Below are 17,695 nucleotides of genomic sequence, written 5' to 3'. Positions count from 1 at the left end.
AGTGAGCTCTGTAGATCATAATACATGCTAATAAGCATCATTACACTGTTGATCCCCTTTACTTATTATAAATAAACTGTTTGAGATTAAAGCTGTAGTCCTTGTGTGATTTGAGGAATGAAGAGATGGTTGTTAACACCCTCACTCCATTATATGTAAAAGTCCTGAATTCAGCACTATGAATTACACTTATGATTAATAGTAGAGTAATGTGTCTATACCACTTATCTCACAGCTACGTTAAAGTCTGGTGAAAAGACTGGTAGCTGCATGTATTTAGCAGGATATGGTTATATGATCTGCTGTGAGGGGCTGGTTTGAGCCGAAAATGCCAGGGCCAGATTTTCATCCCAGTCCAGCCCTACTTTTATGTATCATTCAGAATTTCCACAGTAATGATACAAATGTATTGTCTTAGAAGGCATGGACTGTTACAGCTTTAACTATTAAGGATTGTTCTGGCCTTGAAAAAAGTTGTTTTTTAATTTGCGTAGACATTTTGGTGCAAAAATGCATTTTTAATTGTAACTTTACTATGTAAGGCCTTTCAGTGAAATGTCTGTGTGGTACGAGTGCATTTTTAACCCTATTAAAAAATCATTATGCAGATTTTAAGAGAATAAAAACTGCAGGGCCTCTCAGGAGTTCTTAAGTGATACGAGGATGACACTAATGCAACCAGTCTGAGCTCCACAGTCAGAGCATTACAAAGCTTCAAAGGCTGCTCACCTTTAATCTCTTACCTGCAGACAAGACGGCCCATTTCTGAGGAGCACATGAGCTCAAAGGAGATAAATCTGTCCTAAAAGTGGCTTTTAATACTCTACTAAAGACACGCCGCAGTATCTTCAATATTCTGGAGCTATGGCCTATAAGATTTTTAAAGGTTGCCAAAGGCCTTAAACAGAAGATGAAATCTAATTTTTACGACGTCAAAAGAAGCCAAATGAGGCTGCTGAAATGCTCTCACAGTGCTTTATAAGATGAGTGGTGGCAGCTCCAGGTAGGTTTAAAACTAATAACTTACAGAGAGAGGTGATTTCTGAGATGATTCAATGTAAAGGTTCATACACATCCACTCACACTGAAGCAACTAAGACCCACAAATCCCACACGCGAAGGGAGATCCAACCCCCACTGCTAACCTAAAAATCTGCAGGATTACAGCTAAATCCAGGTGCTATTATGCACTCTCAGTTTTCACACACAAACGCACGGATAATTGAATGGAAGTAAACACAATCACATTCACCTTTTTATGAATTAGATCTCTTTATCAGGGTTAAATTTTGGACTTCACCTGAGAAATTGTGTCATATTTCTTTAACACTCTGCACTTGGTGCATAGGCCTTCTTGCCATCATGTTTCTTGATTTAACAAAAGTTTTGAGCATTTATTGACTAAATTTCAAGCGCTGAATTTGATTCAAGTGTTACCGGCATTTCAAATGATGTCAGCTTTGTTCTATTCTTTTCCTATTCTAATGCTTTTAGATTTAAAATCCCTGGCCAAGATCCAGCATGGATTTTTTTTCTAAAATATGCATTAGCTCTGACTTCTGTGGAAAAAATATGCTGAATACCAGAATAACAGAGAGGCCAGATGTTCTCATGCAAAGGATCCCCAATCTCCAAATCTGATCCAGGCAGATGTGAACTTAGTGCCTTGTGGGCTGATGGGTTAAGCGGGGGAGGAGGGAGGGGGTTGCAGAGGGTGAGGAGGGGCTGCGGGTTATGGGGTTTGGGGCTCTGGCTGGAGGAAGAATGAGTGAGAAATTAGAGAAAAAAGGGATTACTGGGGCAGCAGGTGTTCTCTTTGATGCTCCATTAGACTTTTCTATTATGCACAAACCACTAGAGAGCATTATTTATCATAGAAAGTAATTATCCATCATGCCAACAATGTACAAGTGCTCTATTGCTGCTCGCACATGCGATTTATCACCGCTGTGCTTTTGAATGAGTCTGACAGGCACGGAAGCTTTGATTGATCTCGTTGCTTGTGGTGGTTAGCTGGGTTATGAATGTGGGAATGTTCGTCGTTTAATTTGCTTAAGAGGCAGACATCCTGGTAATTACATCAACCAGAGGAGACACATGCAACCCTCAGCATCTCCCTCTCTCTCCTCCTCTCTCTCTCTCTCCCTCTGACGCACAGTCCAACAAGAGAGAGAGATTCAACTCTGCGCATCCAGGATACTGTAAGTACAGAGTCAACCGACTGACCCTCCAAACTTGCTGCATTGACACATACACAGAATATTTTCCTTAATGCATATAAGCACAAAATCCAATACATGTAATCCCCCCTTTGCTAACTCGAAAATAACACTGCCAAAACAAATGGTCCTTTTAGATTACAATAACAAATGCTGTTTGGCATCTGAACCCCCATAGCTGGACTCCTGTCCACAGCACATGCCTGCTCTGTTTGGAGCTCTATATTTGACAATGACCTTCCCAAAATATCAGGGAGCGCGCGCTGCGTGCGCGTGAAGCTACAGGCAAAATGTTGAAGCTGTATATGCAACTTTTGCTGCCATTTCCTCCTATTATTACTCGGCAAAGTTGTGTTGTAATATCACGGAGGGTGAAGAATAAAATGCAGAACTTTGTGTCGTTCAACGTCAACAAGAATTCAAACCAATTTACAGAGCAAACCGCTGAATATTTAAAGCGCTACGGGGTGCTGTGAGGTAGCAACCCACGACTCTTAGCCTGCTGCTGACTGTTATATCAATTTGACAGGCTCATGTCAGTCAAAATTGTTTTAATCTGTATTCCGCATACTAACAAGTATCACTTCGTCTGTTTTTGGCTCTCTGACCTGCCAGCCGTCTCTCCCGGACATTCCTCCACAGCAGATCCCAAGCCTTGGACGTGGAGTCCCGCAGCTGCTCGCTGATGGACCGCCGCAGCTGTAGCTTGGCAGACCTTCGCTGTGTTGTCATTGCGGTACAGCCCGGCGCATATTCAATGACTTTTACTCCTCTTTTTTCCCTAGTCCCTTGTTATTCCACCGCGGACAGCACCGGCTGGCTCCGGACAGGGCGTCCAAACTGCTCCCGCTGCGTCCGGCTGCCGCAATGGTCGTCACCGCTTCACCTGGTTTAAAGCGGGCTCCTCTCGCGCTGCGTCACCTTCCTGCAGCAGCAGAGGCGGGCGAGGAACTATATCCTTGGTTCGGACGCTTTAAAGACACACAGGTTTAATTCGTCCCGCATTTATGCTTTCATCAGCACCCAGAGCGAAGGTGCAGCAGTGTTTAACGTAACTTCTGTATGTAAGTCTGGACCGCTGACATAGACAGCCAGATGTGAGAGGCTGGTCCCCCTCCCCTCTCTGTGTGCAGCTCTCTCTCTCTCTCTCTCTCTCTCTCTCTCTCTGTCTTACACACACACCAAACCTACATGCTCTCCACGACCCAAACCCACCCACTCACCCAAACAAGGATCTCTTTCAATCCCCCTGGTACACACTAATAACATGCCACACATACACACAAGCTACAACTGGGCAATGTTGCCAGGAAAAGCTTTCCATAGAATCTCTGGTCAGTCAGTCAACAATCTGACCTTACAAGGCATCTGTGGACACACTTATTTCTTTGCAATCCTTTCCAAAGCAATGTTTCGAACTTAAAGAATATTCATCAGATATTCAACTCTTTGTGGCCTATGCCTGCAGCCATTGGGCACCTCTTCAAAACTACACATCAAACAATGCAGGCCACAAGCCGTCTTACTGGCCTTACAGGTGACTGGTGATTGTTGCTGCAGAAAACAATACAACTGGTCAAATCTCATCTGAAAATATCAGACGTGTATTCTCAAGTTCATGTCTCTTTCACTGATTCAGCAGCTGTACGTTCCATCTACTCCAATGTCTTTTCTCCCTAGCAGTAGACTTTAGAATATCTTTATTGTCATTGCACATTGTACAATGAAATTTGCTGTGCTACTCTTAAAAACGAGAGGAAATTAGAATAGTAAATAAAGCTTATAAAACAAGGATACATAAAAAACAGGAAAAATTACACATGGCTATTGAGTCATATTGCACCAGCTGTATTGCACAATAAAGTAAGACCATACTGCACCTTTAAAACAACCATATTGCATCTTAAAAGAGAGATACCATTAAAATTAAAATTAAAAATGCATACCTTTTTTTGCACTGTAACTGTAGTAATGCAGAAGCTTATTTCTATTTGCTGTGGTTTTCTGCACACAAGCAAGAAGCAGGAATTGAGGTAGCAGGACCAGGGCCTAACATAAAAATTGCACTTTTTGTATCTAAATTTTTGTATTCAGAAATTTAAAAAAATGCATCAACAAATCATCAGGAAAGGGATAGGGGGTGTTAAAACCAACACTGCTACAGATTATCATCATTATTTTCTTACATGCATAAGTATGCCTGCATAACTGATTGAAGTAGATACAGCTTACAGCGTTACTTCCTGCTTGACACAGAAGTCTGACACTCAGAATGATCATTGGCTGATCCAAATAATTGCCTCCCAGTTCACACAGCCAATCACAGCTCTTTCTCTCAACACAGCGGCATCAATCGTGATGCATCATGCTGCTGCCGCTGGAAAAGCTTCACCTCCACCACCCCAGCCTCCTCCTTTATAGCATGAAGCTGTTGCATCCCTCATTCAGATTCATGCTACTATGGATGAACTGCTTTGAACTACTGTATTCAGTACGCATTTTCATAATTGTATCTATCTATATGGGGGTTTCTAGCAATATGCTCCCTGGAAAGTCAAAGCTTGACTAACCCAAGCAGCATCTTTTGAGCAGAGTCTTCTCCGCCGAGCAAAACCACATATCCATTTTGCAATAAAATGGTTACATGTATGACCAGATTGTTCCTGAATGAAATAAGACTAAATAATTATATGTCAGTGCCACAAAGCTGCCAACAATGTTTCCATCACCCACAATCTCTCCATTGTAGCTTCGAATCACAGCGTATAGGTGAATTTGTGCCTGTAAACAGCACACGCTTCAGTCACCCTGACAATCTGAAGTGAAAAGCACTTCAACATCAACTGTCTGTCTCTATGTTAGCCACATTCACCCCTCTGACAGGTCAAGAGTTTTGGGATTTTTATCCTGAGCTCTGCGTTACCCCCGCGTTATCCCAGGAATGCCAGACAGAGCGGTCAGAGAGGCCAGGACGCTCCTCAGCTGCCGTCTGCTTGACACCATCGGATGTCCTATGTTGTTGGTGTTGAGTTCCAGGTCAGCAGGGATCCACTCGTAGGGACTTGATGGGACATTTTGACCTGTCGAAACATGCTTGACATCCCGAGAAGTCAGCACAATCTTGCATTTATTTGGACATATAATCCCGCTTTACTGGCACTGTCATAAATTGTTCTATGAATAACATTGCTTGGGGATTTAGTTTTCACTCAGAATGGACTTGGTTTGGTTTCCCCGACAAAACAAACGTGTTGAAGAGCATTATTAATGCTGGACTTCATGGCCCTGCTTTCTCTGCTTTCCCCTGCTTATGAGCTTGGTGTCCGGTGACAGTGAAGCAGTGGAGAGAGAGCCAGTGATTTATATTCCCGTGTTGCATTGCAGAGACCGGGGGGAGACTGATGGTTGGCACTATCATTACCGATGAGAGGGAAAGTGGCTAAAAGGGAAATTCTGCATATTCAAACAGCAGACATTTAACTCTAACATAGGGCTCAGGACTAAAAGCTCAAATGGTACTATGAAGGAGTTGCTGGTTTAAAATCATATTTCAATAGAAACTCTGTCAAAGTGATATTTCATTGATATGAATTTATTACCAGCTGAAAAGCTAAATTACTACTACTGAGAGCTAACATGATACCACTGACATTAGCACTGTTAGCATGACTGTGAGCTATGACTGTGAGCTAGCTGACATGGCAGTGCCCTTCCTGTGTCACTATATTTTACAGTTATTAACCACTAACTTTATACCAGCTGCTAGCTAACATGACTGTTAGCTAGCTGTTGAGCTTAGATGGCTGTTAGCTTGTAATTCAACCTTACATATCACATGTTTCACACCATTAACATAATATTGGGTGTACTAGAGCAAAATCTAGGGTGACTATGTTTTCAAACCTTTAAATAGTGATACTTGAACCTTACCACAAACCATCATACCATCATGTCTCCCAAGATCAACCAAACTTCATCTGAAAAATACAGTTTGTAAACACAATACAAAAGGATTGCAATGGTGTACTGCAACATATTAACTAGATCAAGATTGGTGACGCATTCTTTATCAGCAGTTTTTTCAAGCAAAACCAAGGCAGAAATAAATGGTGGCCATTATAACAGAAATATAAAACCACAAAGTTATGTCTTCTTTAGCCTTGAAAAAAATAATCTTAAACCAGGTTCAAGAGTCTTGATATGCAGTAGGCATGTCCCAACATAACTTGAGAGTTTATTGAAGTTTGTTGTTACTGGTGTTTGCCAGTGCTATTTCAAATCTGTAGCCACCAATTGTGTTTGCTTTGTTTAATATTGCTTTGTATGTTTTTTTGAAGAGAGCTTTAACTCCCCTGAAGCTCTAAGGAAAACACAGACTTTCTTTTAGGCATAATAGACAGCCTACCTGTTGTAATGTAGCAGGTCCTGTTAGTATAGAAAGCACACAAAGACCACTTGACATATGTACCAACAAATCATTAATAAGCTTTCATGTATGGTGGGTAAGTAATGTTTTCCTATTGGCTAAATAGCAACACCCTTGATAACAACATTGATTGGCCTATACTGTACGCAGACAGATACAAAGTATTCCAGACATGGTGCATCGTTTGGTTATTTCAGCTGGCTAAAATCTCAAAACGGTCTGCATGCAGACCGTACATCTCTGATGGCCCCTCTCGCAGACCGTTCATGTTTTTCTTTAAATGTAACTTTATTCGTAAACAAAGATTGCGGGTTACATTCATGAAATAACCACATTTCATGAATAAAACAGAATAAAGGTCAGAGGCCTAATGCGGGCTAAAATTGTGTTAGAACCGTTTTAGAAGTAGTTACATAAATGCTGGCTTGCTTCAGCTTCATTAGCTTTCACTAATGCTAACATAGCTACCCTAGCTATGTAGTTAGTGTTACTATATAAGCCAATGTAGCTAAGTAAGCTTTAGCATTTTGAGCTTAAGCAAACATAGCTAAAGCTAATGTAGTTATCTAGCTTACATAGCTGCTTTTTGCGCATAGCTTTATATATTAGCTATGTAGCTGTGTATTGAGCTTAGCTTTGGCTATGTTAGCTACGTGGTTTATACAGTTGCTTTGAGCTTAGCTTAAGCTATGTAAGCTAGCTGCTTTTTGAGCCTAGCTTTAGTTGTTAGTCACGTAGCTGCATATGGAGCGTAACTTTAGCCATGTTAGCTACATGGCTTATACAGTTGCCTTTTGAGCTTAGCTTTAGCTATGCAGCTACGCTAGCTAGATAGCTAATGTAGCTAACAGAGCTATGTAATTTACATTTACTGTGTTAGAATGTTTTGAGGACAATCAGACAGTTTACTCTGCTTTATTAAACGTTTTATAATCAGATTTTGCAGGTCAGGTATTTGACTTTTATTATTTGGTATTCTAACCCTCACCCTAAATGGAAGATTAATCCTATTTTATTTCAAAAGTTTCAGCAGGATCCCCCTTCATAGTGTGATCTCCCTCATGAATGAGCCCATCACCTTCTCCTTTGCTAACACTGAGGCCGCCATTATGCTCTGCAAGAGGAAGGACAGGAAGGGCAAGGACAGAGAATACATTGAGACCATCAGCACATCAAGGTCTTTGTCATGTTGGACAAGTACTGAGTCTGTACAGAAGTCCTGCCCACAGACGACGGCTTCAACCTTTCATACCAAAACGTGTGCCCATTAGCTAGCTTTCATGACTGCTAGCTAGCAATTTATGCACCGATTTAGGTATCAAATAGTTTGACACTATCAAACATCTGAGGCCAGATGTTTTTTTTTGTTTGTTTGTTTTTCTGCTGTTGTATAATGCGGTTGAGTTATCAGGTTTTTACTTGAAACAAGTCCTGATACCCAATCCTAATTTTCAAAGTCAACTGGCTAAAAAAATTAAGGGTGAAGTAAGGTGTAGATGTGGCAAGTAAGCCCCCTGAGGGAACCATCAGGTGGGAAGAAGGATTCATACAGCCCCAATCATGCTCTGGATGTCCTTACATAATACTTGGGGCATGGTAAAATAATATTTTGAAAAATAACAAAGTCCACATCTTAAAGGAAGAGTAAGGGGTGGATGTGATAAGTACAGTCTAGGGTACCATCTGGGCAGGTAGTGGGGTTGTCACGAGCTCCTGGTTGCCCTGTGGATGCCCCAAGGGCCCGAAAAAAAAACACAGGGGTGAAAAGGCCCCAAAAAAAGAGATGCCGTCAAGCTTGACCTTGGCTGCCTGTGACATGTGTCGAGCTTGACTCTGGCCAACTCCCCGTCCTCTCTAGCCTCAGGTTGTGGCGCATCGAGCCCCATGATGAATCCTTGGCGCTCTACATGCCTAAAACCTATGCACATGACTGTACACTTAGAGAAATTTAAGCCTGGAAAACTTCAGCAATATCATAAAATCAATTGAGTTTCCTAGTTTGACAATAGAGGAGAATGGCTGCTGTTTAAAAATAGTGGAGCTGAATGAAGAAGGAATGAGATTTAAGGAGCTAAAGGAAATGAAGGGAAACTACAGCACAGTGGACTGACTAGACCACCTACATGTAAGATCCCGTGTGTAGCAAGAGGAAGCAAGAAAACAAGCTAATGACACACTTCATGGAATAAGCCGCTTATAAAATGTTCTTTTCTTTTTGGATTGCCTCTAATATCACAAGTTATGGGATTCACAAGCATTGAATTTGCAAAGGGAGGATGAGACATTTTAACAGAGTCATATGACTTGTTTTGTCTCATACAGTTATTCAAACAGTAACTTTTAAAGAACACAAAGCAAATGATGGGAAAAAATTATTACATTTGGTACAGTCATTGCAAAACAAGTTGGAGAAGAGGGGGCAATGTTCCTATTTCAACTGATCTCTAATACAAACTAATCCAATCTTTTTGAGTAAATTTGAAGTGATTTCCTCAAGGATGCAGAAGCAATGCCAAGTAATTTCTCATGAAACCATACCTGACACGGATATGGAAATAGGTCTTCCTTCTCTGTGACAGACTGCACGCATGCACATTCTTTTGACTATTAAGTTATTGGTACAACTTTATGAGTGAGTGAATGAAATAATGTAACTGACATACACAAGCACCACCTTAGGTTAATTTACAGCTGAATGTATCACATGTGCAACATAAACCTAAATCTGTCTGTCATAAATGAAGGCTACTATATTATTTACAGACATTAAAAGTAATTGTATGTAACTGAGCTCTCATAAATGCTTGCACAAACTAATGTACATCAATTCTATCAAATACATACATAAACGGGAGGCCCGTGCCCCATGTGTAAATGTGTGTGGGCAGCAGGATTAAAGGATTTCAGCACATTATCGCAGACACCTACAGTACAAGAACAACTGGCAGAGAACACACACATAAGGAGATTAAGGCACACTGATGTTTTCTCTGCTTTCTTAAACCCTTTATTACTGACATATGGAATACCTCTATGACAAATAAACTGAGGAACGTGACTTGATTTCTTAAAACTACCTCAAATCTTCTCCAGAGTTGACCCAGAATTTGAATTAATGGTGACAGACCGGGGGTTCATTTTTGCTTAGTTTTTATCTCACTAAAACTGCTTATTTAATTTTTTTCAATGATATAACATCAACCTCAGCAAACAAACACTAAAAAAAAGTTAATTTCACAGCAAATTCCATCCATAACAAAAATACAGAAACATGATCCAAAATTTCCATGGAAAAACTTGAAATTTAGGCGATTAAAGAACTGAAAAATGTCTTACCCAGCTACCATAGTGACAGATATGAGAGAAACTGTAGAAACAGAGTGCATTGTGGGGATGAAGGTGTGAGAAGAGAAACTTCTGTGTAAAAAGTCCTAACTTCCACTGACTCTGATCTCAGATCAGTGGATGTTTCTGCTCTGTGATGTTTCAGGCTGAAGTATGTGGATGGTCAGCTGCTTCTTGTGTCAAATTCTGAGAGAATAACACTGGGTCAACTGAGCGGCCAATCAAAACACCACTTTTACACATTCCAGGGCTTAACAGCCAATCAAAGCAGCAAAAAAGACACACTCTGGACGGACACGAGATCTGACTTTCAGAACAAATACACAGCAGACCACGGGCGACTCCCCAGGGAGAGCAATCAGATCTGCAGTGGTCACAGGAATGGACAGGGCTGGTTTAGAGGAGGCTGCAGAGGAAGAAATAAAAAAGGGTGAAGGTGGAGGAGGAGGAGGATGCTTTTCTCTTTTTTTTTCTCAGGTTATGTGAGGTGAAGAAGGTAACTTTAGTGAATAAATATACTGTGTATCTCCATGCCTCTAAAACAGGCCTTCTTCTCTCTTGAGCCTTTTTTTGTGTCCTGTCCTGTGATGATATTACTGTAAAAGTCAACAGCTGCATTAACACAGAGATTCTGGGTTAGCAAGTTCAGGCTGATCAATATTTTAGTAGATCTCATGTTATAAGAGCAGTTTCTCATCCAGTCCTTGCCTCTATTCCCTAAATTTACATGCTCCTGCTCCTCTGTCTCCCCCTTCCTCCTCCTCTTCCTCTCTGAGCTCATTTTTTTCATCCCTGTCTCGCTCTCTTTGCTCCATCTTCTATTTTCTGCAACACTCAGTCATTCAGGCTGAGCTGCTCAGACTGAAACACAACCAGCCCATTCTTACACTGTAAGGGTTAGAGGTGCATTTTTAACTAGACTAAACAATGCAGAAGCAGAAGTCCTTTATACAACAAAAGAATCCTAAAGCTATTCTCGTCCACTAAAACAAATGGTCGGCCACCAGCCACCACCAAAGTGGGAAACCTCTAGATTAAACAAAAACCATTGAACAGATGGCACTGTGACCTTGGCCTAAATTCCTGACCCATACTATCTGTTTTGAGTGAGCTCTAAGAGCATGCACACACACATGAACACACACACCTAATCTTCCTATGAATCTCATAGTAATTCCATATGTTGTTCACTTCCTCAGACAGCATTTTAAAGAGCAGCGCTGCAGGATGCAGATCACAACATCTGTTTATGTGTTCATAATACTGGTCTTTACCTTCAGCAAACAACATGTACAGCAGTCTCTTGATCTGGGCAAACACAAGCGGTTTTGCATAAGCATAGATTTAAAAAAGTAAGTTAAATGTTTCTAATGTTTAAAAAGGATAACTTTAGTTTCATAAGGATGTTTTTAAAGTCTATGCACAGCAAAAATGGCCAAGTATATAGGTTAAATTTCAAAATAATGAAAAGTTAAGCAGTAATCTCTGCTGCGGGCACGTTGCCAAATGAGCTATGCATTGCTTGTCACCACCTCATCTTTAAAGAATCAAAATAAACAGACTGAGCCGTTAGTCAAAGTTTGGCATCTGGGGGAAAACTCACAGAATTAATAAAAGCAATGGCTATCACAACTGCAGAAATTAATGCTGAAACATGTGGAAACCAGAGAGAGAAAAGGAGCTTCATCACACTGTAGTGTTGGGATTATGCTAATGAACTCTTCAGTACCTTAGCTAAGATGAGAAGGATGAATGTGTCATCAAGCCCCCCATCTGACCCTGCCTAAAAAACCCTAAACGTTTTGAACGTCTTAAAACCAAATTCAGTCAGACATAGTTCTTAGTCATTTCAGGGTTTTGCAGTAACTTTTTACAACATATAGTGTTTAGAGACCAATTTCAGATAAAGCTACACATGCTTTTTCAAAGTCTGCAGATCAGATAGAGCACACATGTATGATCTGGCATCAGATCCTGGCAGCTAAGGCAGAGAACATGTTGTATTTCTTGATCTAACAAATGCATTTGGGTCAGCACCTCATAGTCTGGAGGGTATTTGATTTCTTTAGAGTGCCAGAGATGGTGGTAAACTTAGTGAGGATGTGTTTCAGAGATGTTGGGCTGTGTATTAGTACTGTGACTTTACGACAGGCTGGCAAAAACTAGAGGTAGGTATTATGGCAGGTTGCATGATCTTCCTTCTAGCCTTCACAATGGTGATGGAATTTATTGTTCAAGCTTCCAAGTGGGTGGTAGGAGGGGAGAGATGGCAGGATGGGATGCACCTCCCACCAATCAGGGCTTATATGGACAACATGACACTGGTAATAACGACAGTGCCATGCACAAGAAGGCTACTGGAGAGGCTAAATAAGAATCTCAAGTGGACTAGCATGAAGATCAAGCCTAGTAAGTCCAGGAGCATCTCAGTATCCAGAGGGAAGATTGTTGACAGGAAGTTTTTAGTAGATGAGGAAGAAATACCATCCATCAGGGAGAAGCCAGTAAAGAGCTTAGGGAGATGGTATAATGAGGACCTTACTGACAGTGAACAGGTGGAGCAGTTTAGAAAAGATGTAGAGGACGGATTAGGGAGGACTGATAAACCAGGGCTCTGAGGGAGGTGGAAGTTATGGTGTTTGCAGTTTGGGCTGTTTCCTAGACTGATGTGGCCCATGTCAGTTTGTAAGATACCAATATCAAAGATAGAGAAGCTGGAAAGAGTAATTAACTCATATGTAAGGAAGTGGTTGGGTATTCCTCGGTGCCTTAGCAGTGTGGCACTGTATGGCAAAGGGCTACTCCAGCTCCCTATTACTAGCATGACAGAAGAGTTCAAGTGCTCAAAGGTTAGAACAGAGTTGCTGTTAACAGGGAGCAAAGATAGAATAGTTAGCGGTGTAGTTCCAAATCCAACTAGGGGAAGGAAATGGAACCCAAGACAGGCAGTAGAGGAGGCAGAGGCAGCTCTTAGGCATGCTGAGATTGTAGGCAATGTCCAGATAGGCCGAGGAGGCCTGGGGCTTGGCTCAGGTAGACCGGTGTGGAACAAAGCAGGTCCTAAAGATAGAAGGAGACTGGTAGTGGAACAGGTAGACAGGAGGAAGTAGTAAGGTGTACTAAGGCTGGGGCTCAGGCTAAGCAGGGACAGTGGATGAACTGGGAGAGTGTAGAGAAGAGGAAGCTGAGTAGGAGAAACCTATAGAGGATGGAAGATAGGCAGAGAGATAGGCGAATTGTAAAACAAACGCTTTACGTTATCTGTCACAACAAAAAAGTAATCTGAGTTCTCTAACAGATTACTTTGTAGTGCATTACCCCAACACTGGTCTTAAGTTAAGGTTAGTATGCTGATTTTTATCCAAGGACATTTCTTAACTCTACCTGTCACCTTGTCAGAGGGCACCCTACCTTGTCAGAGATGTTCAACCTAAAGCATCAATATGGTTAAATATGTAAAGTACATTGTGATGTCAGTAAATAGAATTGTAAATATTCTTGATTGAATCTTAAAGTGAAAGGAAATAACACAATGCTGTGTCAAAAGTACACCTAATGTGTCAAAACAACACTGAGTGTTAAGAATTAACACCATAAGAACAGTAGAAAATGAACACTTTCTGAAGTGTAAATTTAACTTGGAGCTCACGCAATTAAAACTTATAAGAAGTGTTAACCTTAACACTGTGGGAGTTAAAAATTAACCTCAAAGGGTCCTTGAGATCTTACATTCACAAGCAAGGGACAAGTATGAGACCTTGGGACTTCACCTTAACCTATAACCTCCAAAATCTAAACAGATCATACATGAGTCATGGTAGACATTTGTGCAAAGTTTGAAGAAGATCTCTTAAAGAGTTCTTGAGATATTGTGGTCTAGGGAATGGGTGGACAAATGGACAGACAACCCTTTAAACATTATAACTTTGTCCCTGGCTATCACCAGTGAAAACGTCATTAACAAGCCGGAAAGGAGCTTCATATATTACATGTTTTGCCATGTAAAATGAGGCTTTTAATTCGACACAAATATTAGATTGTCTTGGTTTTTTAAAGGCAGGGGCAGTTGGAAATTTTGAATAAATAAGCAGGTGAAGGCAGCACCTAAGAAAGACATAATTCTAATAAATGCAATACAGTAAATGTGATGCAGTAAATACAGAAAGGTCCAATCTAACATTAGAGAGGGGAAACGAGTGAAAACAGTTCTGATCTTTATTTTAGAGTTTGATCAGAAGGCACCACTGAAACACAGGGCAAAAGATAGAAGAAGTAACAGCTTTCCTTATTATTCTACAACCCAAAGTTTATCGACTCATCATAAAAAAGAGCTAACATAATGCCCATCCATCCACATGTGCTTGAATCAACAGTATCATCATATCTCTGTCAATATTTCTGCTCCAGCCACCAAGGAATGCTGCTCTGGTCAGTTCCTTCAGAAAATTGGGCCAGGAGGAAAGTGGGTCAGGAGCTAATTCAGAGTGTCTGTCTCCCTCACACTATCCAGCAACAACATCAACAACAACTTCCCCCATTCAGTCTAAGATAAAGTCTGGCGACATCATCTACCTCGTATAGTGCAGACAGAATCACCTACAGCAGAAGATGGCTATCACTCAGGTGAGGGGACACAAAGCAAAGGTCCCAGCCTGAGGACTGAGGAGGAGAGATGATACAGATGGGAAATAGCGCTACTGATATATGGACTCAACCTGAGGTATAGAGCGTGGAACTGAGTGGGGTCGTATTTTGAGACAGACTCTGGGGTTTGAAAGTTGAGTGCAGGGGTCTACGGGGTGCAGACTTTGGTATGGAGCGAGCAGCACCTGGGGCAGTACTGGGGAGGGGGGAAACAATAGCTAATGGACACAGAGGAAACTCCACAGGTCAGGGGAGTGCAGATCACATGCTGATAGGAGGCTGTGTCGCTGAGCGTCTCATTTTAAAGGCACTTAGAAGCGATACACATATTGTGAGGTTTTGAGCTGTTCAAATAAGCATTCTAGCAGGAAAATCCTCAAGGACCGACTTCCTTCCTCAAGCATTTCTTCTGTGATTGTATAGGGTATCAGGACCACACACAAACACAAAAGTGAGGGTGGAGAGTACACAAATATGCACTCATATGTGTGCTACAAACAGCACATGTAAACACAAATATACACACAAAGCTGTAAAGTCTCAGGCCTCACCACAATGCTCACATAAACTTAATAACATGGTAACAATGATCACAAATTTTAGGGTAAAAAGAAAGCAAATGTGCATTTGAAGAGACAAAATCTGTGCATTTTTCGTTAATGCATGCAGACTGGTTGTCCAAGACAGACTCAATTTTCTAATAGTTTTTAAATTAAGGACTTGCATGTAAGACTAGAAGGCAGACTAGCAGAAATAGAGTGCAACCTCTATTAGTAAGTAACTTTCTGTCAGGCTCAGTAACTTCTAGATTACATTTGGAAAATTACACTTTGACCTTAAGGGAGATTGAACATGGACTTAAACATGGGACATGAAGAGTAGGGTCTTAGGAGAGACTGAGCTAAGTGGAACATCTCATTCTCAGCAAGCTAGGGCAAAGAAAGTCATATGAGAAAAAATAGCAAAGGGGTCACGTTTCTACAACAGCTTACTGAAAACAAACCAAACACTGGGCATTCTATTTTCTTAGTATTTTTGGGGAAGATTTCCCAGACATATTCTCAAAATACTTACCATAACAACTACAAACAATTATGTTAATCTGTACACACGGCCCTTCACATTTTTCCAAATGGTAATGAAGTAACTGCAGGTTAAAAACTAAAATAAAATTTTGACTTTATATACTGGGCAGTGAAATGGAGCTGAGAGCAAAGGATGTCTAAAACGCTGTAATCCCTGAAAAGTTAACACAACTCAAAATATTTAATGCAACTGGTTACCTAAAAATGCATAAGTAATATGCAACTGAAAAAACAGTGTTTGTAAAGTAGCAGGTACTTAGCCGTTGTGAGTTATATTGACTCAATTTTCCTTCTGCATGCATGATAACTTTTTAGGTTTAACTAAGCTATGGAAGCTTCCCTACTTAAAAAATTCAGTTTGAATCCAACTTATTACGAAATGATGAAGTATTGTTCGTAAGCATGTTCTCATCCACTGCAGTTTTCCATTATTTCTTTCAATTATTTTCAACCTCAATATTCCACTCAAGGCATGCCAATTTAAGTGACTACAAGTGACAGTAACTGAAAGGCTCACTGAACAATGGAGTTCTCCTCCATCATGTTAAGTATTCATAGTATACTGAGGTTGCTTCCCACGGATGGGACTTGTCTAACTGAGTTAGTAACTTCACTCATGGCGCAAAAGTGCCCAATTCCCAAAGGCATTCTAGGAAAACTGCAGATTAAGGGATGACTGCCAAAAATTTTGAGTACAACTACAAAAAATATAAAGCAATCAAGTATTGTCTCACAGTGAACTTTGGTGTGAAGTTAAGGGCTTATGGCTTTAGTGTTGTACAATAATATCATTTCCATTATTCTTATATCAATAAGGATAAAGAAGTTTGCAGGAGGTTGTAGCCAGATAGAACCCGGGGGGGACGGTTCTTCATTCCATATGTGGGCATCTCAGTCATAAAGTATGTTGTTTGCACTGCAGGGACATTATGTTCGTTTGGCCAGCAGCAGCACAGAAGGCTATTGATGGGATAGACAAGATAAGAAGGACATGGACTCATCTTTAACCCTGGAAAACGTCAAAGTATGTTCATTGATTAAAAAAAGGCTCACTGAGTCCATGCAGCCCATTGCTCTCTAATCAAAAGTAAATCTATCTGTCCATGATGGTAAAATGTATGAATTTGTCTATATCAGGGGTCATCAATTAAAATTCTTGGAGGTCTAGTCTAACAAAATTTCCTTAAGCGAAAGCCCAGAATATAGTTCAATCTAAACTGTAATATAAATCCGTCTAGTTTATGAAAAATATTGAAAATAATAACTCATAAATTTGAGGTGATAAAAAGATAGAATAATAAAAATAAAAATTTGCCTGGCAAATGAATATGCAATAGGAATACATATGAAAATAAAACTGTGTAGTATGAGTTACAGCCTTAATTATTCAAACTGACAACAGAGGGCAAAAAGACAAAGGAAAAATGAAGATGGATGTATAAAGGAAGAAACTGAAAGAGAAACCTGGGCTGCAGCCAAATCCACTTCCAGGCTTGTTAAAGCACTCCTGCACACTGCTGCAATATTCAACACTCACACACACACACAAACACAGGCTCACTTACTAAGCACTGAGTTAATAAGGGACCTCCTTGCATCACAAACCTTTACTACATTCATTCTGGTAGGTCTGAACATCACAGCTCCTAACACACACAGACACACACGTGCAGCAACACCACAACCAGACACCATCATTGACTTATTAAGGTTTATTGCATGTTAATTGCTGAGCCAACTGCTTTTCTGTGTGAGGTATATTATGCACACATTAGTGGCAGCTTTCACATATACTCACACATGGACAGACTGAACCCTCTGACACTTCCACACAAGTTACTAACCAAAGTGAGACAAAAACATTTAGGTTAAACATCAGTATGACCCCCCACTCTGGTAAATGTGTGTCAGAGGAGTGCAGGAGCCATAAATCAGCTGAATCCCTCCAGTCAGACTTAATAAAAACACTTACAGAC

The 17,695-nt window shown here is 40.7% G+C and overlaps 1 protein-coding gene across 3 annotated transcripts in view; it reads right to left on the bottom strand.

Moving 5' to 3' along the window:
- Positions 1 to 17,695, bottom strand: part of stard13a (StAR-related lipid transfer (START) domain containing 13a) — an 83,940-nt gene that overhangs the window by 42,258 nt on the left and 23,987 nt on the right. The window contains exon 1 of one of the 3 annotated variants that reach the window (XM_041800845.1): positions 2,828 to 3,282. The exons of the other annotated variants lie outside the window; for them this stretch is intronic. Coding sequence (XP_041656779.1) covers positions 2,828 to 2,951 — 124 coding nt within the window. The 5' untranslated portion in view covers positions 2,952 to 3,282. Of the gene's footprint in view, positions 1 to 2,827; positions 3,283 to 17,695 lie in introns of those variants that run through there. 3 annotated transcript variants of the gene reach the window in all.

Source organism: Cheilinus undulatus, linkage group 12 (assembly GCF_018320785.1).
Source record: "Cheilinus undulatus linkage group 12, ASM1832078v1, whole genome shotgun sequence".
Classification (NCBI taxonomy): Eukaryota; Metazoa; Chordata; class Actinopteri; order Labriformes; family Labridae; genus Cheilinus; species Cheilinus undulatus.
This window is presented reverse-complemented; position numbering and strand designations above follow the sequence as displayed.